Genomic DNA, 26,684 nt, shown 5'->3' on the forward strand with positions numbered 1-26,684 from the left:
CTTTGCCTGTCAAGAGTTTTTTTTGTTTTGTATGTCTAAACGGAGTGAAATGTAAAAGGAATTGCATGCAATCCTGGAATGATGCAAACTACACCAAGTAGAAAGAGGTGACATGAATGCATCGAAGGCCTGCACCATCAGCTCTGTTCTCAGGGCTAAACTTAAAACCATAGTGGACACTCACAAGCTGGCTTACGATAGCAAAAAACACCCTATAAATTGTGACAATTTACATGCATTGGCAAATAAAAATTTACAAACAAATGCTGATAAACCTCCAAAATTCAATGTGAGTGTTGAGCCGTGCTTCGTCCATAAAATGAAAAGAAACGTACAATAGTCAAGGTGGTCTTTTTAAATGACTCTGACTACCCTTCTGCTGGTGTTTCCAAAAATTTAGCTTATGTTGCATACGTGTTCAAACAATTTCATTGTTACTCTGACAAAAAATACTGTATGGAAAGCATTTATCATAGTTTGACATTGTCAAAGTGTTTTTGGTGTGACGTACTTGCACGATGCACATGCCAAGGTTATCTGATGCGGAACAAGCTTGTTTGTACGGGTCATCAATCATTAGTTGTGGTTGCTGTCAGTGAGTGAGTCTGACACCAATGTATCAACTTCACTTAAGAAACTGGAGCTTTGGCTTACTTCTCGACAACGTGACTACTTGCTCACGTCTAGCAATGCTCAACCACACACGTCGTTGGGTGTCCAACCACACTGGTACTCTGAGCTTCGAGCCATAAAATAAAAAGCGTGACTGAATTACATTTCAACTTCCAGTGGCTGTGTGAAGGATGAAAAGTGATAGATCTGGCTAAACAATATAATATATTAATGTTCAAAATAAATATGAAATTTTGGTTTTATATTATGTTATATTTTGTAGCGTATTCTATTGATTAGCAATCAATTTTTTCAACTTTCTCACTTGCACTTGGAATCTGTTCAGATCATGGATGGACGGACGGGTGGATGGAGATTCAGTTACATGGAACACTTAAATTCTAATCGTATGTCAAGGTACCACTGAATGTGAAATCTACCGTATTTTCCAGACTATAAGTCACAGTTTTTGTCATAGTTTGGCCAGCGGTGCGACTTATACTCAGGAGTGACTTATGTGTTAAATTATTAACACATTATTGTATCATTTCTTATGTTATTTTCATCCTAAACCACATGAGAGCGCTTTAGGCCTGTGGAATAATTGGAACGGCAACTGACGATGAGTCTGACGAAAGCAATGTAGAAGAGGAAGCGCCGCATCTTCTACTTCCGGGGTTAGCGTAGTAGTTTATAAGTGACACAGAGGATGAAGATTTCATTGTATTTAGTGATTTGGAGTGACATGGATGGTTTGGTAAACTAGTTGCTATAGTTATTTGAATAACTCTTAATATGTTATGTTAACATACCAAGCACATTCTCAGTTTGTTGTTTATGTATCGTAACGTTAGTGTACCGTACAATTATTCAGCCTGTTGCCTCTATTCTATTTTGATTTTAAATTGCCTTTCAAGATGACATGTCTGTTCTTGGTGTTGGATTTTATGAAATGAATTTCCCCCAAAAGTGCGATTTATACTCCAGTGCGACTTATATATGTCTTTTTCTTCTTTATTATGTATGCATTTTATGACTGGTGTGACTTGTACTCCGGAGCGACTTATAGTCCAGAAAATACGGTAATTGAATAGGCAACAATTTGGTGTATTTATGTTTATATTTAAATAAGATAAAATGTGAGACTGACAATGCAGGAAGTTTGTCAACCTATTTTATTTATTTCACACACGTTTTAACACAACACTTCATGCGAAAAGAGTGGCAAATGATTTTCTCTTCATTAGCTTTCACCCAAAAACCAGCAGATCGATTGCTGTTTCGAACACAAGAGCATCTGATCGGATGATGGTTTGCGAACAAAGCAGAGCCATTACAAATGTGACCCGATCTCTGGCATACTTGAGGGAAGTTGATTTTAAATTGGCTCTACATGAACTGTTTCCCATGCTGTCGGGGCATGGTCATTTTAAAAAGTCTTTTCAGGGATAAGAGTAATAGGATTTCCCCCCCCCAAAAAAAAGGTTTCTCCTGAGAGTAAAGTTGGTCATTAAGGACTAGTGGATCAGCAAGCACGTTTTACATTGCGCTTGTGTCTGATACAGCTCGGGATACATTTCCTCTCCAACTTGGTGCCGGAGGAGACCGGTGTCGGGGCGGCACATGACTGTTTCCTGTAAAGAACAAGAAACCGGACACAGAGGTTGAGAAATTAGAGAAGCAAGTGTGATTGAATGTTTGTTGTGGTGACATGACACTATTTAATTATTTACTGTACACTCCCTTGGCCTCAACAACAACAAAACATGTATTACTCATAGATTTGAATGAGGCAAAATAACATGCTTTTTCTCTCGAATATATTGTTATAATCATTTGTTTCAGATGGACTGAAAAAAGTTCAAAAAGTCTTTTTTCAAACTTGAGTCTTGAAAAAGAGGGGGTCGTCTTATAATCAGGGTCGTCTTATATTCCGCCCAGTACGGTAAGTAGTAAATCGTCATTTGAATTGTCATTAGGGCGCCCTCCAGTGGGGAAGATTGCAAAAATGGTTACTTTTATTGAAAAAGACCTTCTTAATGGCTGGTTCTGGCCCGGGCCATATGTTTGATCCGTGACCACTCGGCACGTTTTAAAAGCGTGCATCAATACAGTGCGTGTTGTTATGTATAAAAAATCGGTTTTAAATATAGACCATAATTCACCATAATTCAAGATAGAATTCACCGACTTGTAGTGATCCTAACCTGGCTGCAGCAGCTTCTCTTTTCCTGACCTGTTTCATCAGCTTCAGCATGTGACAGATCTGCCGCAGCGTCATGTTTGGAGCGTGGCGAGGCAGGCGTGGTCGTGGGGCATAGCGAGGACCTCGGTAAGTAAACAGTGACATATAGTTGCCCCGATCTGGACCTTTGCCAAACAAGTGCAGGGGCTGAACGCTGCTGTGCGCATAACAAGATGCACACTGTCAACACAGAAAGAAGAAAGGGCAAAGTGTTAAGGGACACAAAATTGTCTTTTTTAACATGATCCAATACATTTTTGAGCCTAGATGCATGCATGCAAAAAAAAACCTGTGCCCTTGGTACATAATTACACATTACTTTAATGTGTTCAATAAAATAATGATAATAATTCTGTCATTTGTTAATAAAAAAAAAAAAAGGCCTTATTTTTTCCCCAAACCTCTTTCCTCTTCCTCTTGGCTGCACTGCCTTAATGCATGTAGACATTAGCTTTAACTTACCAGATTTCAGCCCTAATGTATTGTCATGTTAATGGAACCTGTCCAGGGCCTTCAGAACTAGTAGTTCTCGCCAAAGCAACTTAGTACTATATCAGTAATTATAAGCTGTTTCTTTGTCCAATCAAATTTTAAATTTGCAAGCTGGCCCATAAGGGCATTTTCCCATGATCTGATTGGTTTGTCAGAGCAAGTCTGAACTTGTAAAAATCTGCATGTGTTATGTATTTCTAAAAAATGTTTTATATTATGATTATCTTATAAGATAAATATGACTAAACTGCACAGGAAGTGGCACAGCTGCGGGCTGTTAGATTTTTTTTTGAATTTTTTCATTGCATTGTCAAGTTCTATAACTGTGACGTGATTGTGTAAGAAATGTTTTACACTAAGTCCCCCCGAAGGATCAGGTACAAAATGCACCGCCAGCCACTTATAATTGTAAATGTTTGTAAATTGCAACCACAATACGAAACATGATGTCACTCCATACTGAGGATTAATCTTTTTTTTAAATCACATTACCTCATTATGTGGAAACAAAGTTAAACCACCCTGAAAGCAAGTTATGCAAAATGTATATCAAACGCATGAATGGGCCTCCCTTTTGCATGGATAGTGTGAATGGCAGTAGATTTAATCACCTGCTCCAACAGAAACCTAAACCTCCACTCTTACAGCACTGACATTTGATCATGGTGCTCACGAACAATTGCCCAATTACATACACGGCATATGTGAAAAAACACATCACATGTACATTGGACTGCAAATGATGAAAATTACTTATTCGGGTATTAACTAGCACAAATTGGAAAAAGTATCAAGTCTAACTTCCTAATCATATAAAACGTTTTACATCAGCTCGTATATGTCCGCATACTTACATGGACAAAAGTGGCCATGATGATGATGATGATGAAGTTAAGGCCTGATTCAATAGAATACTGTCATCAGTTTGGGACGGCAGCCTTCTTATAGATACACACATGAACAGGAGAGAAGATCAGCCAATCACCCTTCGAAGCCAAAAGTCCACCTACTTCTGACATCACCACAGTGACATCGCACACGCGTGTGCACTTCAGGTAGCTTCATGTTACAAACACTGACACGAACTGATGGAGAGGTCTTTTTGTGGTGAGGTATTTTTAGAAGCAGTTGTAATTTAGGGAATGAGGCAAAAGAAGGAGAGGAGATGAAAGGGGAGCAAAGAAGGTAAAATGTTATGCATGGATGGGACATGACAGATGGGATGGGATGTCAAAATGGAGGGAAAAAGATCAGCTGAGATGGACAACACGGAGGAGGGCGCTGAGGGAAGCAAGCGTCACTCGGTGTCTGATGTCATTGCTGAACAAAGTGATGCATCAGGGCGTTACACATTGTCTACGTTACACACATCTATCAAACAATCATTGAGCAAGCACAGGGAGGTACTCCCTCAGCAATTTAAATGTGTTAACACAGAGAGATGATTATTCAACATCATTTTATTCTGATGAAAAAAAATGCTATAGCATCCACATTTTACAATGAATTCATGAGTTTGCGTGTTCTCCCCGTGCCTGTGTGGGTTGTCCCCAGGAACATCCCTAAAACATGCTTGGTAGGCCAATTGAGCACTCCAAATTGCTCATGGGTGTGAGTGCGAGTGTGAATGGTTGTTCATCACTGTGTGCCCTGTGATTGGCTGGCAACTGGTTCAGGGTGTCCCCCGCCTAATGCCCGATGACTGCTGGGATAGGCTCCAGCACGCCAGCGACTCCCGTGGGGACAAGCGGTAGAGAAAACGGATGGATGGATGGATGGATGGATGGATGGATGGATGGATGGATGGATGGATGGATGGATGGATGGATGGATGGATGGATGGATGGATGGATGGATGGATGGATGGATGGATGGATGGATGGATGGATGGATGGATGGATGGATGGATGGATGGATGGATGGATGGACGGAAAAACCTTTTGAGAGGTAAATTGTTTTACAATGAAATGTAACACCAGCCAAAATTTACATTTCAACAGATAAATTGATTAGTCAATATGGACATTGGAAATTCAGACATGATCATGAGGGATTAGTTAATTAATTTAGTTGAGCGTAATAAATAAAATGACCTTGACTGTGGTATGTTTATCCTAAAGGCTAGCAGGATGAAATCATTTTGAAATGAGACTAGAGTGTAATTTGTAAGGATATGGTATCGTCTATTTCCCTGTTAATCAACTAAGAAATATACTCGCTTGACTTTTCTGTTTGGATTAATGACACAAAAATTTGAAGCTGAGATGGAAAGCATGCTGTACTGTAGTCTACGAGCGTGCTCGCAAACACATCCACCTGAGAGAAAACGCCATCAACAAATCTGATGATGGAGACTTAATTCCCAGTCTGTAGGTCGCTCTAATTTGCCTCCAGGGCCTGGACACAAAGGAGCTTTTTAATTACCCCGGTGACCTCAACCCCAGAGATAGGAGAGATCAACTCAGTGTCCCCAGACCAGGTGTCACCACCGTGGACACCTACTAGCACCCAAGGGCCGCTTGACTAGCTCGCCTGCCACTTGTAAAAATAGCTCACTGTTTACACGCACGCACATGCACACACATGCATACACACAAATGCCAACTGGATCTCCAAATAAACTACGTGAGGATGCTATTCATCGACTAATAATATTCATCGGAATATTATTTTATTTTGCACCGAAGGAGGATAGCCCTATACAGGCTATTTACTTGCAACTGTATGTCTATATTGGGAATCTCAGCTACATTTGACATAATTTGGATGGGTAAATGGTTCACAAAATTAGCTGGAAAATAAATCAGGTCTAAATAATAAATCAATTTGATTTTTAAAAATGTTACAATTGTTTTCCATTTCCAATTTTGCCACCTGCAATAACGCCATGGACCACAAGAGGGCAGCAGACTACCGGTTGACAATCACTGTTCTACACTGTCCTCCTTATCTACACTGTCCTACCTATTCTCTATTCTATACTATCCCACCGTTTTACACATGCAGCAAGTTTTTCTTCAATGTACACGGAGGGGTACATATTCATATTAAAAATCGCTTTGAGCGTAATATTCACTTCTTCATCTTCTTTGTACCCCTTAACTGCGTTCGCCAAAATCCGCCGGGAGGTGCAGTTAGACCAATTACCGCACTCAAAACGCCCCAGCAATTGTGGCACGTAAGATGTGCGCTTAAGTAAAGAACCAAAAACAACACCATCCAGTATATTCATTCCTATACGCTTGCAGGAACCAACCATGTATTTCAATCTCGTTTCTTTTTCTATAGGTGACTCGTGGAAACAACTTTCTACACTTACATAATAAGTAATATAATAAAGGTGACAAATGCGTAAACAATAAAGTCTACAGAGCGACACAGCGAAAGAAGTTTTTTTTTTCTTCCCGTGACACCTTCAGGATTCCGATTCACGCGTTGTTTATTTTTCATTTTTTATTCGCATCTACGTAAGGCCTGGAGGGTGATATTGGGGGAAAGGTTAATTTTCAGGTCCGTTGGTCGTGTATGTTGAACATCTGAGCGCATTTTCCTTAAGTTTCGTCGTTCAATGGCTGATACCATAAAGGCTGAGTCGGAGCTTCCTGTCAAACCCGACGAGCTGCTGTGGAGTGTGTGAGTGAGGCTGGTTGCGTTCGCCTGTGCGACAGGTGTGGTTCGGTGTCACGGTGCATTCATGGACGGTTGGGAAAACTAGGATCACAAAAAGACGCATTTATTTTTCTTTGCTGCTAATATAACTTGTAATATGTTTGTTTTTTGCATTTAAAAACAATATATTTTTCAATAGAAGACATGCAATGATTATTTTAATCTTTAAGAGGATGTAAATAAACGAGTGGCGCATTTATCGGTGTACTGCGTACAGAATTTACGTTTTTCTGAGCCGGCGAACCTCTCCCTGACCCCGCCCCTCAACTTTGTCCTCCCTCCGTACGTTTGTCTTCCAGCGTCTGGGTGTCAACTGCCAAGTTGAACTCACTAAACAACAGGCCCTCGGAGTTATTTTTCCCTCTAAATACTCCCTGAAGTTTTACCCCCCCTCCCCCCCGGTACAGGTGGATTCTGCATCTGCACTGGAAGATGTCTCCTTCCACATCCCCCCGGTTCTATACGGAGAGGGAGGTGACCCGACACTGTACTAAGGACTCGTGTTGGGTGCTGCTCGGGTCCCGGGTGTACGACGTGACCGCCTTCTTGCGGATGCACCCAGGAGGGGAAGCGCTGATCCTTAGCAGGTCGGGAAAAGACGTGAGCCAGGAGTTGGAGGGACCCCCGCATCGACACTCGGAGAATGCCCGACGATGGATGGAGCAATACTACATCGGAGAGTTGGACCGACACAGCGGCAAAGACACAGACGAGCTTCAGGTAAGCAGCAGCTGTCTCAGAGCGAGTTTGGCTGACATCGGTGGCCTCAGGAAAAAAAAAAAATCGCAGTATAAGCCTGACAGGTGCATGGTACCTTTTCAGCCATGCTCCCCCGAGTAGCTCACAATTAAGCAAAGTAATTGGCCAACTTTTTCCCTGCGTCCTTAAAGCGCCATACGGACATACAGGTTTCGATGACTATCGAAACCAGTATTTCCCAACCCTTATTGACCCAGGGCGCATATTTTGCGTTCGTTGAAAGAACTCGCAATGAGACGTGAATATGCAATGCATTTTAATTGACCTCGAGGGAAAGAGCATTTTAATATTTTGCACACTACCAATATGTCGCAGCATGAGTAGTGGGTAAATTCACCAAGTCAATTTTCAGATCAAGTAAATGAAATTGAACAATTTACAGTGGCACACCTGATGATCTTCCATGTCATGTCATCACTGCCTTATACCAATTGGTCCAGCCATTTACAAGATGGACTGCATTCACCCAAACAGAAATACCGTATTGGCCCGAATATAAGACGACCCTGACTCCCTCTTTTTCAAGACTCAAGTTTGAAAAAAGACTTTTTGAACACCAAATCTAATTTTTATACAGAAAATAATTACAGTACATCTGAAACAGATGATTATAACAGTGTATTCGAGAGAGAAAGCATGTTATTTTGCTCATTCAAATCATGCAAAAACTGTCTATCACATCTTAATATCTGAACATCTAAATATGTAAACTAAAGTGCAATCACATTTGTAAATGAATGGCTTCTGTTTTTTTAATGTAAATAAACCAATCTACTGTGATAAAACAACACAATTAGAATAACTACATTAACCATCAAAGGGAAGTCTAACTAACTGTAGTCTTGAAACAAATCGGAATAAGGAAAAACATTGCAATAAAATAATGCAAACTGCTATTTTTATTTCTCTTCTTCGTGACAGGGGTTCACTTTGGCCTGGGGAGTTAAGTTCAGCAATCTGTGTCAAAAATGACCTTCAAGAACACATAAAGCTATATCTGAAAATGAGCTGTGTTATTAGTCTGTTGAAGCAGTTGAGGCAAAAAGGAGTGCATCACTTGGCTGGGACTGGCAGACGAACAGTTGAGTTTCAATGGATTTCTGCTTTGCAGTTTAAATGCCAATTCATCAACTCTTTATTTTTAAATATGGAATTTCAATCAAATACATATCACTTGCAAGTGACAAGGATTGATCGAGTAAAAGCGGTAATGTGCATTCATCCACTCTGAATATTAAGTTTCTGTGGGGAAAAAAACAAGTCGTATTCAAAATCATGGTCTTACATTCTAATTTAAATAGCTGCACAGTAGATTTAGTCACTAAATCTACAATAAGCTACATGCTAGTTAATACAAGTTCCTCAGGATTTTTTTTTCCACTCAGTTTTGAGCAATTTTGCTTTTTATGGGCAATAATCACAATTGGATTGCAGGAATATTCGTGGCCAACAAGCTAGTAAAAGTAAAAGTAAAAGTAAAATAGGGCAAGCAGGAAGACAGGATGCAATAAGACCCTAAAAGCTTGATAAAAGTTGTTACAGATTAGCCAAATGCCTCCTTAAACAACCCTGCCTTAAGATCCTTGTATGTTTTTTTTAAATGACATTGACTTTAGACAAATGACTTTAGCGCACGTTTCTGTGGGGCATCAGGCATTGTGTACCTACTCTCCTCCTTTTATTGATTGTAGGGGAGGGATGAGATGTTTGTTAATGGAGAAGCACAGGGAGGGATCTATATAAAACACGCGTAACGTCAATGAGCAGATGGGAGGAGTGCATAGGTGAGCGGGTAAACCTGTCGGGTGGGGGATGGTTGTGTGTGTGGGAAGGGGGGGGGTCAGCGGTGTAAATGATTCAGCGGTGGGTGTCAGTGGGAAAGAGATAAAGAGCAAAGTAGAGAAAAAAACTGGTTTGTCTTGTCCCAGTGAGAGGAGGACAAATAGAAACCCATAGTGTGCTGCTCAGTGTAGCCTTAATCGTATACTGATCGTTTCTTTGGTTGTGTTTTAGAAACAATACCAGGCACTTTGCATATAGAGGGTGGGTGCCGAGTGACTAGGAGATTGTTATCGTTGATGACAATTTTAAAAATGTTTTAAACATTAACAGGCGTTCCTTCTCATCACGTCATATTTCTTATTGTTTTATTTCTTATTTTATATATTCCCGATGACTTGACTAGAAGTGAGTATTTTCCCATTTAGTGACAAATTTAATGAAAAAGATTTGAAGTTTGTCTCGTCTAATGTTGCACTTGCATTTACATGCTGAGTTTTCTTTTTGTGGATTTCCCACCCGTTTCATATAATTGCAGCTGCAAGCTTTTAGCTTCTGCTTTTGTGTCCATGCAGCACACTGCCTCTGTCACTGCAAGTCATGTCATGTCATGTCAATAACGGTCGGACTTTTGAAGTAACAGTAGTCATTAGTCATTAAGTGTCATGTGTCACACATTTTAGCTGATGTGATTGTGAGATATTTGAGACATTGCTTCATTATTAAGTTTTAAACAAGTAACAATCAGTAGACACAGTCTACATGACTGTTCAAGGGCCAGGGATTTGTAACCATCCAACTATTTCCCTGACCTGTGACCTGTGCAACTCTATTGAAAAACAATAATACACGCTGTGGCAGAGAGGTCAAATGAAACTACTGAGATATGTGCACATTGTCTTATTTGGCTTTGTTCAGAATGAACCAATCACTTTCAAACTTGACTGTTTTATTACAGTATTACGGATAACAAGGATCATTTTTCATTCGGAAAGGGAGAAATTTGTGGAAGCGCCTCATCCACACAGTCACTCACAAATCAAAGAGCGTGGCCGGACACAGTAGTCGAATAAGTGGCTGTTTTATTCTCTTAAATCAAAGAGCGTGGCCAGACACAGTAGTTGAATAAGTAGCTGTTTTATTCTCTTTTAATCAAAGAGCGTGGCCAGACACAGTAATAGAATAAGTGGCTGCTTTATTCTCTCTTCCATCCAATTCACATAGCATCAAAATGACGTACTCAATCCGCCTCAATCATCTGCTTATTGCTTCTCTTTTTAAAAAATGTCAAGAGACTTCCAAACAGACCCCTTCAGCTGCCCAACAACACGCCTGACCTAAATTAACGTAACAAAGGACGCCTTCGGCTGCCTAAAAACATGCCTTTCTGAACAATCTATACAACGTGCTTTCAGGGTTAACACGATTCCCAAATTCTGGATCCCAAAGTCTGCGTAAAATCAAGATTTAGGTGTGTTCATTTATTCAGTGCTAATGTTATTTGTTAGATTTTCCCCATAGAGTCCAGAGTTTTGATTTTTAAAGTCTACACAATATATTGTCTCCATTCAAAATGACAGTTTTTGTGTTCATCACAGCAGCATTTCATGGTTGTGTCAGCTGTGGAATGAAGAATGTCTAGCCCAAGCAGTTCACCTTTTTTGCTGAGAACCCCATAATGTGGCTGAGGAAATAGATTGTTTCACAATTTTGTTTTAAGGATGACAAAGACACATTGAGAATGAGAACCTCCGCAGTGGAGCTGATGCATAGCTGATGGTACAATGTTGGTCATGACAGTGAGTCACTGAAACATTCAAATATTGGATAAACGTAATTGAGTTGCTCTACAATTGGCAAAGCACTTTATTATTCCACATTTCTTTGGCACACTTTATCTAACTGTTCGTGTGAATGTTTCTTTGTTTCTTATTCAAGAGTCAATTTATTTTAACAGATACTTTCATGAGTTAACTGTGACCAAATTGACATGTAAATTGAAACCATCAAATGTTCTGGAGGATGATGTCGACATTCGATGGAATATTACATGTGTATTTGAATATAGCCACATTTGACTTAAGTGTTGCAACATACACAAAAGAGGAAATCTTACAAATTCAGTATATCACATAACACAGTTTGCGTGCAACCATCATTGACTTTTTTTTGTTTTCCAAATTGTTTCCAATATGTTCAAAAAATACGGAAAAGGGGAAAACTAATGATTCAGAACATTGAGACATTCTGCCTTTCTGCAACAGAACCATCTCAAGGAGGATCATATGAAACAGGATAGACTGCCTTTATTGTCACTCAAAGAACACAATCACTGCATGTTATATTCAACAAAATGTGACAAAAGCTCACAGTATCAAATGAATGAAATAAACTGAATAGGTGCATAGAAAATAGTGGAGCATGAATACAACAATAAAGTGATTATATTCCACTCTCAGCATAGTTTTAGCAGCATTGTAGCATTAATGATAAATCTTTAGTCCAACAGAAATCTCATGGGAGAGTAGGGGATTGTAGTTTGTGGCTGTTCGAGGAGGGATTATTTGATGTATGGGTTCAACAGTTGTATGGCCAGGGGGGAGAAACTGACCCTGTACACCTTGCTGTGGATTCTGCAAAACCTCCTGACAGAAGTCAGTCAGGAAAATAGTCTGTGGTAAACCTGGGTGGAGTTTAAATTTAAAAAGAGGATGCACATGCAATTTGCACCACATATTTTTGAAGTGAAGGGTTTGACATTGGTCTCATGACGGTGATCATTATCTAAACAGGATCTCAACACACTCATTACATAGTTATTTCTGGAGAAATGGTTCAATATTGTTTGTTTCTCACACAGGGCCTCCCACAATGTGTTTTTGCATGCAAGTCCCCTAGGGCAGGTTTACAATGAAAAAGGGGGTGCTGTTTACACTGCCAACAACGTGACATTTATAATAAACAATGATTGTTTGCATTCAGAACCAGAAAGACTTAGTTTGTAATGAAAATAAAGCGAGGTTGGAAAACATTTGGTGTTCATCTTTTAAGGTAAATTCGTCTTTTGAATGGACGGAGTGATTTTTTTGTTGACAGAAGTCGCTACGGCTTTTTCTTGCTATTTTCGGTATATTTTATCAATCTGCGCCTGTCAGACCGATTTGTTCCGGCCAAAAGTGCGACGCATGAACACACAAGTCATAATCGAACCAATATTTTTAGTGCATCTGATCATAACTAATCCAAATGATCGTACTGAAGACATTTCAGTACATTTACAAAACACAGCCAATGTCAGTTCTGAATGTGACTGTTATATCCGTAGCTAAAGCGAAAAACTTTGAAATACCCCCCACCTATTCTGATCAAAGTCAACAGGCCCATTAATTCTTACTGATTATCCTGTGCGTGGAGTGTGCTAGGAGTGATTTTTGTTTTTTACACCCTCCCACCCCCTTTCTGAACTGCTCGGAAAACAGTTGGGGTTGGCAAATGTTAAACAGGTTCAATATTTACAATAAAAAATCCTGCGTGTGTGCACTCTACGCTGAGTTTAGGCGAGCCATGATTGTCACGCAAAAAAGGAACAATAGCCGATTAGGACGTTACCTGAAACTCACGCTCTTGTCAGACACAAATAAAGGAGCACCTGGTTGTGTTGAGGATCTGCATAGCGCGTCTTCCATGTTATTCACCACTGAAAAAAGGTCAAGGAGAAGGTTTTTGAATCATAATCTGTTTACCAGACAATTTAACAGCTAGTCTTAATACTCTTCTACTTTTTCCAGCACTTCCCATGATAGATGGATGGTCCTTATACCATCCATTTAAAATACTTCTTGAAAATGTACTTGAAAATGTTACAAATCACATATGACAAAGAAAATTGGGGTCCATGACCAAATTGCGTTAGACAGAAAGTCGCGTAGGATCGAAGCGAGTGAAATCGAGATTTAGGTGTATGATGATGATGATGATAGAACTTTATTTACTTGTCACAGCAGCGTACAAGAGTGCAAGAATACAAGAGACAAGTGCCAAATGTAACAATGGATAAATATGCTGCTTACACCGCCCGCCCAGGGAGGGGCCACTGCTGCTTGGGCTGTATCTATAATGGCCAAAATGATCATTTGTATTCATTTGATCAATATTGTAACCCTATTGTGACAAACCATCACCGCATCTTGCCGGCGGCTCTCCTACGATGCGTTTTGGCCATCATCTTAAGGGCAAAAAAAAAAAAAAAGTGCAACAAGTAGGACTGTCTCATTTGGCACGGCAGAGTTGGATTTTGAATAATTTGTTTTACTTGGACATACACCGGTTGTGAAGTGCTCATGTGCGGCACAAAGCGTTGCTAAGCAATGCTTAAACGACAACCCAAGCTCACTTGCTTTTCAACAATGGAACAGCTCCAAATATACATTCAGTCATGAGCACAGTCCACAGATTGAATTACTTTTATTATTTTTATTAAACGCAGAATGCAAATAGCCTACATTTGCTCCTTCAAAGTAGCCCATGAGATAGCTACGCGGGTCAAAAAGGATGATCAGTAACTTCTGGCTCCATACGCAAACCAATTTCACATTTAAAGTTTGACATGAATCACGTCTCAGGAGAACGCCACAATCCTAGACTTGCAGGCATCCTCAGATTTCAATGGGTCACACCTCTTTGGCGGTGGCATGGGTATTCACACGGTGACGCAGGTGGGTGTGTCAGAAGCAAAGACGGGAGACTTGGCATGCCTATAAAGTGCATAACATAGATGCCCAAGGAACTGGGTTAAGCGTGAATGAAAGAATTTACCCCTAAATAAGTGATAAGTGTGCAACACATGGTTTCTGGTTCAGACATCTGCCTCGCAGTTTTGAAGTCGTGTTCAAATCCCGGTTCCAGCCTATGTGGAGCTTGCATGACTGGTCCCATTCTTGAGCGTTCAGAAAACTGATGAGTGGATGATGGATAAGCGAAAGACCAAAATTTAATAAAAAAAAAAATGTTATTGTAAAACCTTCATTTGCTACAGAAAGCGGGAACTCTTAGTCTTTTGACATTTTCAGTTAACGTCCCTGCACTTTTAAAATTTGAAAACAAAGATCGATATTCTAAGATTGAAAAAAAACTTTCAACACATTGCGTGTCATACAAGTTGCAAACGCAGAGCACATGAGTGTACGTAAACCACTCACTGCAATTCTACCTGTAATTACGATTCACCCCTTGACATTCAGAACATTTCTGCAGTCACTGCAGTATGACAGTACAGACATTGTGAAGCAACCAGAATTACAAATGGGTGACTCTGTGGATGCCTGAACAAATGACATAGTATGGAAAAGCCCTGCAAGCATGCTATCAGACCAATTTCAGTAAATCACAAAAGAGATTTATTTTTGATACAAATATATTCATCACAAAAACGAGATCATCAACAGATGAAACAGTGCAATAAATTTGCGACGTAGGAGCACGGGGCCGAGCATTGAGGGGATCATGGTGGGTGTTAATATATTAAGTGTATGGAATGTTGGCAGGCGAGCAAGTCATTGAGTGGAATGCAGACTCCCATCTGCGTAGAATTCTTGTCAATGATGCAATTGTCCTCCGCCATAATACAATGACAAGAGAAACTGCCGGGTCTGGTGATATCTGAAAGAATTTAGTGATTTTCAACAATCAACAGCCAAACATTTATTGGTAACATTAGTTGCCACTGGAATTGTAGATTAGATTTTAGCATTTACCATAATCACTGCACACATAGCAGGAGGGCAAAATGGAAGAAGATGATTGGCTGTTACAACCCCTGTGAAGGGGAAGAAGCCTGCAGATTAGATCACGTCTTCAACATTCATATTATTCCCAACAGTATGAGTTGTCTCTTGCAATTTTGAAGAGCAGCTCTGAGTTTGCTCCATGGTGATACAACATTACCCAAGGTATTGTTTTCCTTTGCTACCATAGAGACTGCCGACATGACACTTAGCTCTCAGGTGAAGGCCTCAGATGGCTTTACTTCTCGCCACAGTTAACACCTGATCAAGCTCAAGAGAGAGACTAGGAGATTTAGGTTTCTGTATTTATTTGAAATGTGTAAATCCTGTGGGTATTGGCTTCACTATCCAATCCTTTTTCCGACATTGTACTGACTGCAGCTTGTATTGTATCGTGATCCATATTGTTGTATTTGTTGTCAAAGGCTGGGTAGTTGTCACAGGAAACTGCATGACATTACATTTGATACCATCCAAGGAATATTCTTATAATACAAATAAGCCGATTGTTTTACAATTCGAACCATTTTCTTTTCCTGTAACTCTTATAGTCCTGTTCAATTCTCTTTCTTAAATTCTGGAGATGAGCAACTTTATTTGATTTAATGGAATTGGTTGAAATGACGAATGAGACGCTTGATGGTAGCGGCTCTGGTAACTTGACACTGCTTGCTGAAATTGGCTAGCTACAGACAGCCTCTGATTCTTGTGTGTGTGTACACATGCAAACACGCGCAGCCAGGCTATGAATCTGGAAGACTGGTCATTCAGGTCAGATTGGTTCTTTCAGGTATGTGACATAAGCGCTTTTATTATCTTTCACTCACGTGCACACCAAATCACATGTTTTTTGACTGCCCACATTTGGGTAAATGTTACACAGGTCAGATGCCCAAAAGAACTTCAGTCAGATCATAAAAAATAACAATATAAAAAAAAAAAAAAAAAAAAAAGAAATGTCATGCTTTCATTGTTTACTGTCCCAACTGTATATGTTCAGTCAGAGGATTAAATAAAGCAAGCAAACGTGTGCGCTTGGTGTTGAAAGATAATCAGGGATGGCTGCTGATATTTGAAAATGACATTTAGTCTATGACAGCCTCTTTGATGTTTTATTCCATCGAAATATGCTTTAAATTTCATGTGTTCAGATTAATGTGAGAGATTCTTTCAGTCAGAAGATTAAATAAAGCAATAGGTAGGCAGGTAAGCGGACTCATTGATATAATTATTTTATATCTGTATACCATAAACAATGATGGCGTTATTCCTGTATACCTTGACGCAAAATCCTCTTGTAATTATTGAATGAGCAGTATTCAGACAAATCTGATGTTCTCTCAATCCCGTTTCATTCCTGTCTTAACTCTGAAAGCTGCGACGTTTCGAAAAACAAGGACGTGCAAGTGAGTCACATTCATTCATGAATGAGGGAACAGTCCTATGGTTGTGTGTATTAATCAGCAGAGAAGACACAATGCTCAAAACTACCATATATCACATTTAAAATACATCCTCGGAAAAGAGTGAGGATTAGCAGTTGTTGCATGAAGTACGGGCACGGTGTACAAAGGTGAATAAGGTGTTTATACAACTCAGTGTGAGGAAGGCATCATTTTAAGAGAATTGCTTGAAATGTGATCATTTCCAAACATTTCAAAATCTTACCAATGATATTTCCTCACCCATTTTCATGAGGTGTGGTAATGTGTATCAGCAACAAGCAAAATAATTATTCTGCATTATAAATTGAAATTTTATACTTTTTTTTAAAATGTCATTTAAATTGAATCCACTGTGACATGACCTTTTCCACTTTGCTGTTTACAAGAGTGAGGGTTAGCCACATGAATCAGAACAGCTGTTTTACAGCCGTGGGCTAGATCAATGTAAACAACATGACATGATTTATAAAGATGGCGTTCATGTTAATGCAATAGCAATGTTTGTTTTAACACGTATTAAAAACCACTTAATTAAAAAAAAACTAGTTACAAGTAGTTGAAAACGAGTTGGCCTGTGAAGAGGGAGCAACAGCAATGTCTAAATACTCGTATTACTATATACAAACATAGTTGCTCCATCCGAGCACAGACACGGCACGCACAGCTTGGTAACTTTTCCATTACACATAACGTCATTCACGTCATGACACATTGATACAAAACATTCAGTAGATAACAAGACATTCAGGTGATAACAGAACAAATGTCTGCCTTATGAGGATATGTTTTTCTCTCGCCCTTCCTTTTCTTCCCTTCCGTGTTCCTGCTTGCGGACAGTGTAAAACCTTCTGATCTGGAGTCTGACCTTGTTGTTTCATCTGCTGGAGTGCACTGCCGTTAAACAACCCAAGATCTTGCAAATAAAGAACTAAATATTACTCCACATCTTTGTTTTCCTAGCTCCACGACGGACATCTTGAACAAAACCTGTCATAGGCAAGCTCTGGGACGACGCTGCCTAGTTATTCGAAAATAAGGTTTTATATCAATACTAGTGTTTTGTTTTAACTTGCTACAGAATTTCAATTGGTCATGTTTTGATTTTAGAATAGTCCTGGATTTGCATGTTGTTAGGACTGACTACTACAGACATGTACAAATTAACAATTTCAGTTATGTATTTTTTCCATTGGGTATCTGGGTGGTATACTGATTAGCACATCCACCGCGCAGTTCAGAGGTGCAGCGTTCGATTCCTTCTCCGGCCCTTCTGTGTGGCGTTTGCAACTTCTCCCCGTGCCTGTTTGAGTTTCCGCTGGGTACTCCGGTTTCCATCCACATTTCAAAAACATGCATGGTAGGCTGATTGAGCACTATAAATTGCTCGTCGGTGGTATTGTGAGTGCGGCTGGTTGTTCGTCTATGTGTGCCCCGCAATTGGCTGGCAAACAGTTCAGGAATTCCCCCGATGACTGCCGGAAGTCAGCTGGGATAGCTCCAGCATGCCCGTGACCTTTGTGAGGATAAGGGTTCAGAAAATGGATGGATGGATGATTTTTTCCATTGCAGTCATAGCTGCTACACGAATAAGTAATTTATTAATGGGGCACCTTCAAGGTGTGCAACTGTGATGGCAATGTGGGGTAGAGGAAAAGGTAACGAATCCTGCTCAATTACTGACACATTTGTGGCAATGTTTTATTTTTTAAACGGCAGAACCTTTTGCTCCGTGCTTGCATACTGGATTCTTTCAGACAGCAAGCTAACCGTGCGCTATGGTGGCCGAGTAGTGGGCGTAAATATAAGCATTTTCGAATTGATTTTATGGAATTTCGATTAGGAATTGCGATTCTTTGTAGAATCAATTTTTGTCTGCACCCCTAATTGTCACAATGGTGTTGATGGCAAAACTCATGTCATTTGTGTTGACAATTGTATAGCTTAAAAGAAAATAAGAAGAGCCCCGATATAATGTTGTATTAAGCATAACAAGAACATAAAAAATATGGTATTGATGATAAAAGAAGTTGATAGTGTAAATTTATTGGTTGTGCAGATGTTCAGTTATGATTCGTACTTGATATGCTGTTTCCTTTTCCTTTTGATAAAATGGACTGCTCAGAATTCTCTGCTCCAATGCCCTCGGTGGCCCACTGCAGTGTCAGCATTGTGATGGTACGAGGCCTCATAATCACAACCCTCTTCTACAGTAACTAGCTCCTTTGTTTTCTTTTAGATTTCTACTTCTCAGACACAAAAAAGCCAGTGTTGTTCCTGCCTCCACCCCCTCCATAAGTCCTTCTCATTGACCTTCTTCTTGCCAGTAACATTATCATCCAATATTAGCCTTTGTGTTTTTTCCCCTCAACTTTGAAACATAAATCTACTGTACGATGTTGAGTGAACCGGTATGCGGTGTACTTTTCTTAGTTACTTATTAACCAAACATTAACCAAACACAAGCACACTCACATGCACATGCACACGCACACGCACACGGAGGAATGCAGTCAAGGTTAAAAAAGAATTAACAAAAAAAAAACTTTGATAGGTAAGGGCAGAGTAAGAAACATAATACAATGATTGCCGTCATTTCCAATGTGACAATGGCCCACTCGTTTGTGGGGTTTCACTTGTTGCCTCACAACTGCATCCACCTGTTTGTCCAACGACACACACTTGATACACTGTCTAGGACAGGGGTGGGCAAACCTTTTGACTTGCGGGCCGAGTTGGGGCCCAACCAGGAGCAGATGGATGTAGTGTTTGTGTGAAGTAATACAAACGACATGTAAAGGTCATTGCATAAAAGGTTTTGGCCTTTAGTAGGTAGTAAAGCATGAATATTCAAAAAAAGCTTTTTGAAAACAAATGCATTTATTAACAGCATTAAAAAAAATATCTCACCAAAAAACTACTATCACTAATTCTCATTCAATACAACACTGTTTTTATGTATAACAGTTTCCAGTTGCCTGCAGGTCAGATTTATGAAAGATGTTTGTCTTATGAGGCGAAATCACAATAAACGGCAAACATTCTGACCAAATACATCTTGAAGAATCAGTGAAAGAATACATCTAAATAAAGTAATAAAGAAACCAAAACGGCGATGGATATCTGAAAATCAGAGCGGATCTTTAACTCACAAACACATGATGACAGAGGTGAGGAAACGGGAAATACTTCCTTGCCATGGAAGTATATCACAAGTTTTCAGATCATAGCAACGCTAATAATTTTGTTATTTAGGGTATTGGGCAGTGTGAAATTATTGGCAAACATCGAAGGTGTGATGTTTAGTTTAGGTTAACTTTGTGTTTTATCTGGAAAACTAATCTGAGTGTACTTTTGCAGGAGGAATGTTGTTCGTAGATATATTCTACTGTTTTTGTAAAACCACAGAAAGCCATGCTTATCATGCCATATAAATGCATGAACGGTCTTATTAGGGTTTGTGCATACACTCCATAGTCAGATAAGTCAGTCAGTGGATAAGTCAGAATACCAAAAGTTTTAAACTCAGTCTGACCTTTAATTTTTCATCTGAATCTTTACCTCTCCACTAGTTTTGGCACAGTGACAATGGAAACTTAGGCGACACTACATTCTCCCTGCAGGGCATGATGCGCTGTTGGGTTTCAATGTGAGCAGAATTTTTTTCATTTTCTTTCTTTTCCTTTATTTTCTCCAGAATCTGCGTGAGAGAAGGAACTCCGGTAAACAGACAGAAGAAAAAAACGCTGTGGCAACAGAGAAAGATGACGGCCAGAATCATCCACACAACCTCTGCAGCTCTGTGGACTTCGAAAACGTATGAAAGCTGCTTTCTCTTTTTGATCCATCATTATGTCCCGTTAATGGATGACTCTTGACCTGATCAATAGCTCACATAAAAATGAACAAAAAAAGTACAATATTATACTGTCTCAAAGCTTCACCTTCCAACTGACGTCATTAAAATAATAACACCAGCCTGCATGAAGTTGTACAAAGTGGCCAGTGACAGGGTGCATTTAAGTGAACAAAGGGTAACTGCTCATCAGGTCATTCACCTTGCCTTTCTCCATAACGGTCCCTATTTGTTTTTTTGATAATCTCTGGAGTGTTTGGCACTCTCTCTCTGTCTCTCTCTCTCTCTCTTCAATCTGTTCTCTAGAATTACTTCCTCCAGTTAGGTTACTAATTTGCTGCCATATGATTTTCAATTTTTCTTTATTCATTATAATTTCATAGAAGTCTTTTACTTTATTTCTTAATGATGTAAATTTGTTATTGGACATAGAACCCAGCATAGTTATCATTGTTCTTATGCACCAATGCATAAGGCTGGCATTTCCGTCATTCAGCATAATTATTTACGAGTGGTTACTGAAATACTCAGGAGTACAATAACGTTAGTGCCGGAGGGGAGAGGGCAACGCTCCCTAGTTTTCTTTTTCCTGAAACAGTGACATTTTCTGCATCCAGTAAGAGTAGATCATTTCTTGCCTTTGATGACCAAATGTTCTTCCTTGTGGAATAAACAGGTACAACACATCAAATTCAGGCTCATTTGACAGTGAGCTAAATGAAGTCATGTAACAGCTTGGAAAGCCTAACCTTGTCAAATACAAATCAAACATTTGACCTTTCCTCTTACAAAAGAAGCTGTTTCACTTATGAAAACACTCACATATGCAGTGTGACATAAAGAAAACCGGTTTGTCAGGTCATTAGGGATGAATATTTGGCAAGAGCTTACATTACCCAAGTTTTTTTTTTCCATTCTTTGATTAGTTTTTTGAAATGTTGAACATGTTTAGAATTTCATTGCGACAAGAAAAAATGCTTGTGACCATTAAAACTGTTTCAAGTTGCCGAGCGAATGTCTGCGACAGTTTGTGATTTTGAACAAACCTTAACAAAAAAAGATAAACATTTGCTACTTCCCTTAAGACTTACAAATCTTTGCCACTCAGTGGGCTTAAACGTTATGAAAGCTTATCATCAACAAAGCCTTGATTTCAAATTGGTGCCGATTAACTTTGAATTGAGACTTGCTTTAGCTCATCCACTCTTTTTTTCAAATAAGCTGTGCTATCACAACAGAGGGGTCTAATATTTCTATATATTTCTTTTATTCAAACAAGATAATTGAATCAAGAAGCTATTGCCTAACGCCTCTCCTCTTATGGACATCATGTTTTCAATGACCTGTGTCATTTGAACTACAAATCATCATGGATGGATGGATGGATGGATGGATGGATGGATGGATGGATGGATGGATGGATGGATGGATGGATGGATGGATGGATGGATGGATGGATGGATGGATGGATGGATGGATGGATGGATGGATGGATGGATGGATGGATGGATGGATGGATGGACGGATGGACGGATGGACGGATGGACGGATGGATGGATGGATGGAGTTTGGACAACCCCACTTCTTATTCCACACACCAAGTCGCTGAGTTGGTCCTGAAACAATTCCTAATGTTTTGTTGCCACCTCTTGGCGATTCAGTGAAATCACTTCCTCTCTATTCTTCTGCTCTTGGCAGGATTTGGTGGACTGGAGGAAGCCCTTGGCGTGGCAGGTAGGCCACTTAGGAGAGAAATATGACGCCTGGGTACATCAGCCAGTTGACAGACCCATCAGACTCTTTGGAAACTCTTTCCTTGAGGCCAGCACCAAGACTTCCTGGTAAGACAGGCAGCTCCTACTTTCAAATAATTAAGGATATGTTAACAGATACGATTTCATTTTTCTTTCTTTTTTTTTAATTTTAGATGATAAATACTCAGATTCACACTTTCTCTGTCATAACAGGTACTGGGTGCCCGTGGTTTGGCTTCCTCTTGTATGTTATCTTAGTTGGTCCTGTTACACCAACCTGGCAAAGGGTACCACCAAAATACCTATCACCTCAGGTAACACAAGTTTATTCAAAATTCACAAATGCCACTCATTCTCTAACATTGACATGTGACCTTAGGTACATGTTCATCCTCCGTTTTAATATTGTGCGCCTGTGTCCACAGACTTCTCTGTCATGGTCCATAAGTACACTTTCCCACTGCTCTTCATGATGGGCTGGTTCTTGTGGTCATTCATCGAGTACTGTATTCATCGCTTTGTCTTTCACATGAAACCACCAGCTCATAACTACTACCTCATCACGCTACACTTTCTCCTCCATGGACAGCATCACAAGGTACAAACAAATTGCGGCATCAAAAGTTAAAATGGGATATTTCATTAGTATTAATCACATGTAGGTACCGTAAATACCCATGAATAACAAACACCTGTGTATCATGTCTCCAACACCCCGCCCTATAACTTACCGTATTTTCCGCACCATAAGGCGCACTTAAAAGCCTTTACTTTTTTCAAAAAACGAAGGAGCACCTTTTAATAAGGTGAGCCTTTTGTGTCGATAGAATCCCAGAATTTCTAAATGTTGTCACATGGCTGCCACCACAGGGGACGTAATATGTAGATGTTGGCAAAGCACATCCTCTAAATTTTATATTGACTTCCACAGTTGTCAATATGTTGACTTTTTGAATGTACATCCACATCTTTAATCTTTTATGACCCATCTCTTCAGTCTCCATTCGACGGCTCTCGGCTGGTCTTCCCACCCGGGTTGGCCTCCTTTGTGGTTGGAACTTTCTACACAATCCTCAATAACCTGCTGCCAGAAATTGTGGGCATGTCCATGTTTGTTGGGGGACTGTGTGGCTACGTCATCTACGATATGATCCACTACTACCTTCACTATGGGTCGCCCAAGAAAGGCTCGTACATGTACAGCTTGAAGGCCTACCACGTCAAACACCACTTTGAGCACCAGAGAGCTGGTAGGCACCACACAACCCGACTTCAGTGGACTTGCCTGCTTTCAGTTTGATTTGTTCCCTAAGTATGGTATGCGGGCTCCCTCTAGTGGTAACCAGTAGAATCACTGACCACTTACGGTTTAGCTTTTAAGTAACATTTTCATTGTTTTTTTATTTATGAAAATTTATTTAGGTAAATTTTTTAATGACCTGTTAATGCTAAACACATTTTAATGTATCATTAAGTAGATATTATGTATTTAGATGCAGTTTTAAGGTTCAAGAAGTAGATAATGTGACAGTGGCTTATTTACAATATTAAAAACACATCCTTAAAATTCTGCTGAATTTTTCATTTGTGGATGATGGTCTTTACGTGAAGAGCTAATTTAATTTTCAACTGATACTTGGTGTAAAGAGTTTTAGAACAACTGTTTTAATCCAAATGTTTATCTTTCTAGGTTTTGGAATCAGCACCGCATTCTGGGACCACCCCTTCAACACAGTCATCCCTGCTGAGAAATTCTAATCTCGAAGGTCTCCTCGAGAAGGCCAAAGTACTGATCAAGCACCCTCCTATTAGGTCTTAAACAAACCAGACACCCAGTTCAGCCAAAATGGAGGCTACGGCTTTGCTTCTGCAGCTAATCCATTCATCTTCTCAATATTTCATCTTGCCTTCACATCCTGTCAGCATCGCATTCCTATTTCATGTGTGTGTGAGTGTTGTGTGCTTTTCCTCACTGTCGCAAGGCATCACTGCCCAAACCAAGTCACATGCCATTGCTGCTCTTCTAACCACACTGACCTTCCCATGTCAGATCACTTGCGAGTTAGACCACCATGAGATGTATCTGGGAGCTGATTGAAACCCAATACAGATACAGCATTACTCTGACACGTCAAGTTTTGCGGACTTTGTTCAATCATAAATAACCACTCGGGACTACAATAAGAACAACAACAAAGAATCATAGGCTGTCATTTTCTTCTCATCCTCAATACACGCGGTTCCCTAAAATCATCCTTCAGAGTGAGCAAAGGGAGTAAGGAAGTGAAAGACAGTGCGTGAACGTGGAAGATGGAACGTGGTGGCGAAGGGCAGGAGGCAAACAAAGTATGTGTAACCTGGGATGTTCTCCCAATAGTAGAAGATTCGTCCATCAGTTTGGATTAAATGCAAGTAAAACGATTCTCTTGAGTAAAAATCTTATTGATGGTATGGCCTCAATGGATAGGCACTGTATTTTTGTAAGTCTTAACACCCCCCCATTTTCTTTCTTCTTTTGTTAATAATGAAGCTACTACAATGTCAAAAAAATATAAAAATATGTTTTGTAAGATGCTTTGTACAGCAGATTCTTAGATAGTTCCAGCTGCACATCATCCTGTAGAGAGCAGCGGTTTTTCCACAAATTTCGAAAACGATGGATGATGTCAATATACGTGCCCGAGCAAGAATGACGTGAGGGAATGAGGTCAGCTTGTCAGTCTTCCGGCTGTGTGGGACTTTGGGGTCAAAGCTGTCTGTTTGCATCTTTTTTTTTTTTTTTTTACATGTTGAATTTGGTCATTTGAGAACAAACTGTGCATTGAGCGAATGCTTGCAATGACTCCACAGTTCCCAGGAGGATGACGATGGACCGACCATCTGACTGGGCAGCAGGAAGTGTTGATAGCTGGCGGAGCCTCAAGCGTTCCCTCTGGGCACTGTTGATAACCAATGCAGAACAAACCATTGACGCGTAATATATTTTGAATTCAGAGAAAATACACTGGAAGGAAATCCACTAGTTTGCAGAATGACTCACATTTTACAGAATAGATGCATAACATGGAAAATCACATGCACATTATCTTCACGCTTTTTTCAATTTTGACTATTTTAAGGATGAAAAATGTAAATATTTGTGGAATAACAGCTTTTGCACTCTAAACCTATTCAGTGCAGCAATAACTCTCAAATCTGTGATAATGAGGTGGCTGAAACACAATTCATCCAACCTGTGTTCACAGAGTTGATTATATTATCTTCATTTGTATTGGTATTGTATTAGCAATTTTAAAATGTTCATTACAAAACCCTTTATGGATTTCAAACACAATGTCATGATGATGAGTGTACCAATGGAGGTTGTGCACATGTCTGTTGGAATAAAGTACACAATACACAAATCTTTACATTTATTTGATTAAGATGAAAAAAACAACTAGCCAGCTTGATTCAGGCACTGGATATTGTGCTAAATATTTGAAAAACCATGCATAGTATTTGTGAAAAGGAGAAGTCAACCCCCAATTTTTTTTTCTAATAATATGTTCTGTGCAGCCCAGTGTTCTGATTACTGTTTCGTTTGTGGAATATGAGTGAATCAGTCAAAATCCACTTGTTTTTATCCATCTCAGGGGGTGGCCATTATGCCACTTGTTGTCAACTGAACTGTCACCAGTTTTCTGAAGCTGAGCCATGGTTGGTTGTGACCTGAGACCTGGCAACTGTAATGTCATTTTTGGTCTACAGCAAATAGCAAATTGGCCGCCTCTGATAAAAATCAGGTGAATTTTCCTGAATAAGTCACACTCCACAAACACAATACTAATCAAAATGCCATTTTTAGACAAGTGGGGGCACAGACAACATATTGTAAAGAAAATGTTCTCCTGTATTTTATATTGCAATTTAAAATTTCTATGCAAATGTATTTGTAAATAAATGTCTACATTTTGGATGTTAGTATTTTTATTTTTTATAGTGTCTATACGTGGGCTGTTCAAGTTAGCATATCTGCCTTACAGATACAAAGTCGTGGGTTCATATCTGGACTCCAGGTTTCCTGTGTTCCAGTTTTCTCCCTTTTAGTTTTCTCCCCCTCGGCACATACTCAGTTTATGTTGTTATGTTCTGTTACGTTACGTTACGTTACGTTACGTTATGTTGCTGTTCGTGTTGGCTCGTGAGTGAACGATTCGTTCAAAACGATTTTGTTTTCAGTTCATATGACTTCAACCAGTAGGTGTCGGTATTGCTCATTGAAGCTGGTGCCACCTCGCCGGAAAACAAAAC

General features: G+C 39.7%; 2 protein-coding genes across 4 annotated transcripts; one reads left to right on the plus strand and one right to left on the minus strand.

Annotated features, from left to right (window-relative positions):
• Window positions 1-1,768: 1,768 nt before the first annotated feature.
• Window positions 1,769-4,579, minus strand: LOC148396614 (uncharacterized). The gene is made up of 3 exons (XM_088379578.1): window positions 4,204-4,579; window positions 2,820-3,037; window positions 1,769-2,246 (listed from the first exon to the last, which is right to left on the minus strand). The coding sequence occupies exons 1-3, from the start codon at window positions 4,219-4,221 to the stop codon at window positions 2,138-2,140; spliced, it is 345 nt and encodes a 114-aa protein (XP_088235704.1). The 5' UTR covers window positions 4,222-4,579; the 3' UTR covers window positions 1,769-2,137.
• A 2,744-nt stretch (window positions 4,580-7,323) lies between these two features.
• On the plus strand, window positions 7,324-26,347 carry fa2h (fatty acid 2-hydroxylase). Of its 3 annotated transcripts, none has more exons than XR_015859107.1 (8): window positions 7,324-7,738; window positions 20,479-20,598; window positions 22,336-22,478; window positions 22,605-22,705; window positions 22,817-22,989; window positions 23,389-23,641; window positions 24,082-24,203; window positions 25,242-26,347. XR_015859107.1 is itself a non-coding variant. In XM_088379169.1 (8 exons), the coding sequence occupies exons 1-7, from the start codon at window positions 7,451-7,453 to the stop codon at window positions 24,147-24,149; spliced, it is 1,146 nt and encodes a 381-aa protein (XP_088235295.1). In that variant the 5' UTR covers window positions 7,324-7,450; the 3' UTR covers window positions 24,150-24,177; window positions 25,242-26,347. The 3 variants fall into 3 exon arrangements, 2 of the variants coding, with proteins under 2 accessions (XP_088235295.1, XP_088235294.1); XM_088379169.1 differs by having other exon boundaries at window positions 24,082-24,177; XM_088379168.1 differs by having other exon boundaries at window positions 7,325-7,738; window positions 24,082-26,347.
• The last annotated feature ends 337 nt before the right edge of the window (window positions 26,348-26,684 follow it).

The sequence above is a fragment of the Syngnathus floridae genome, chromosome 6, assembly GCF_059516105.1.
Source record: "Syngnathus floridae isolate MCC-2025c chromosome 6, RoL_Sflo_1.0, whole genome shotgun sequence".
Classification (NCBI taxonomy): Eukaryota; Metazoa; Chordata; class Actinopteri; order Syngnathiformes; family Syngnathidae; genus Syngnathus; species Syngnathus floridae.

Bases quoted from the DNA above. Each gene is read 5' to 3' on its own strand.
- LOC148396614 (XM_088379578.1), bottom strand. The intron at 2,247-2,819 runs GTTAGGATCACT...TGTTCTTTACAG, and splicing joins AGAGAAGCTGCTGCAGCCAG to GAAACAGTCATGTGCCGCCC.
- fa2h (XM_088379169.1), top strand. From the start codon at position 7,451: ATGTCTCCTTCCACATCCCCCCGGTTCTATACGGAGAGGGAGGTGACC. The intron at 7,739-20,478 runs GTAAGCAGCAGC...TATTTTCTCCAG, and splicing joins AAGACACAGACGAGCTTCAG to AATCTGCGTGAGAGAAGGAA. The intron at 22,990-23,388 runs GTACAAACAAAT...CCATCTCTTCAG, and splicing joins TCCATGGACAGCATCACAAG to TCTCCATTCGACGGCTCTCG.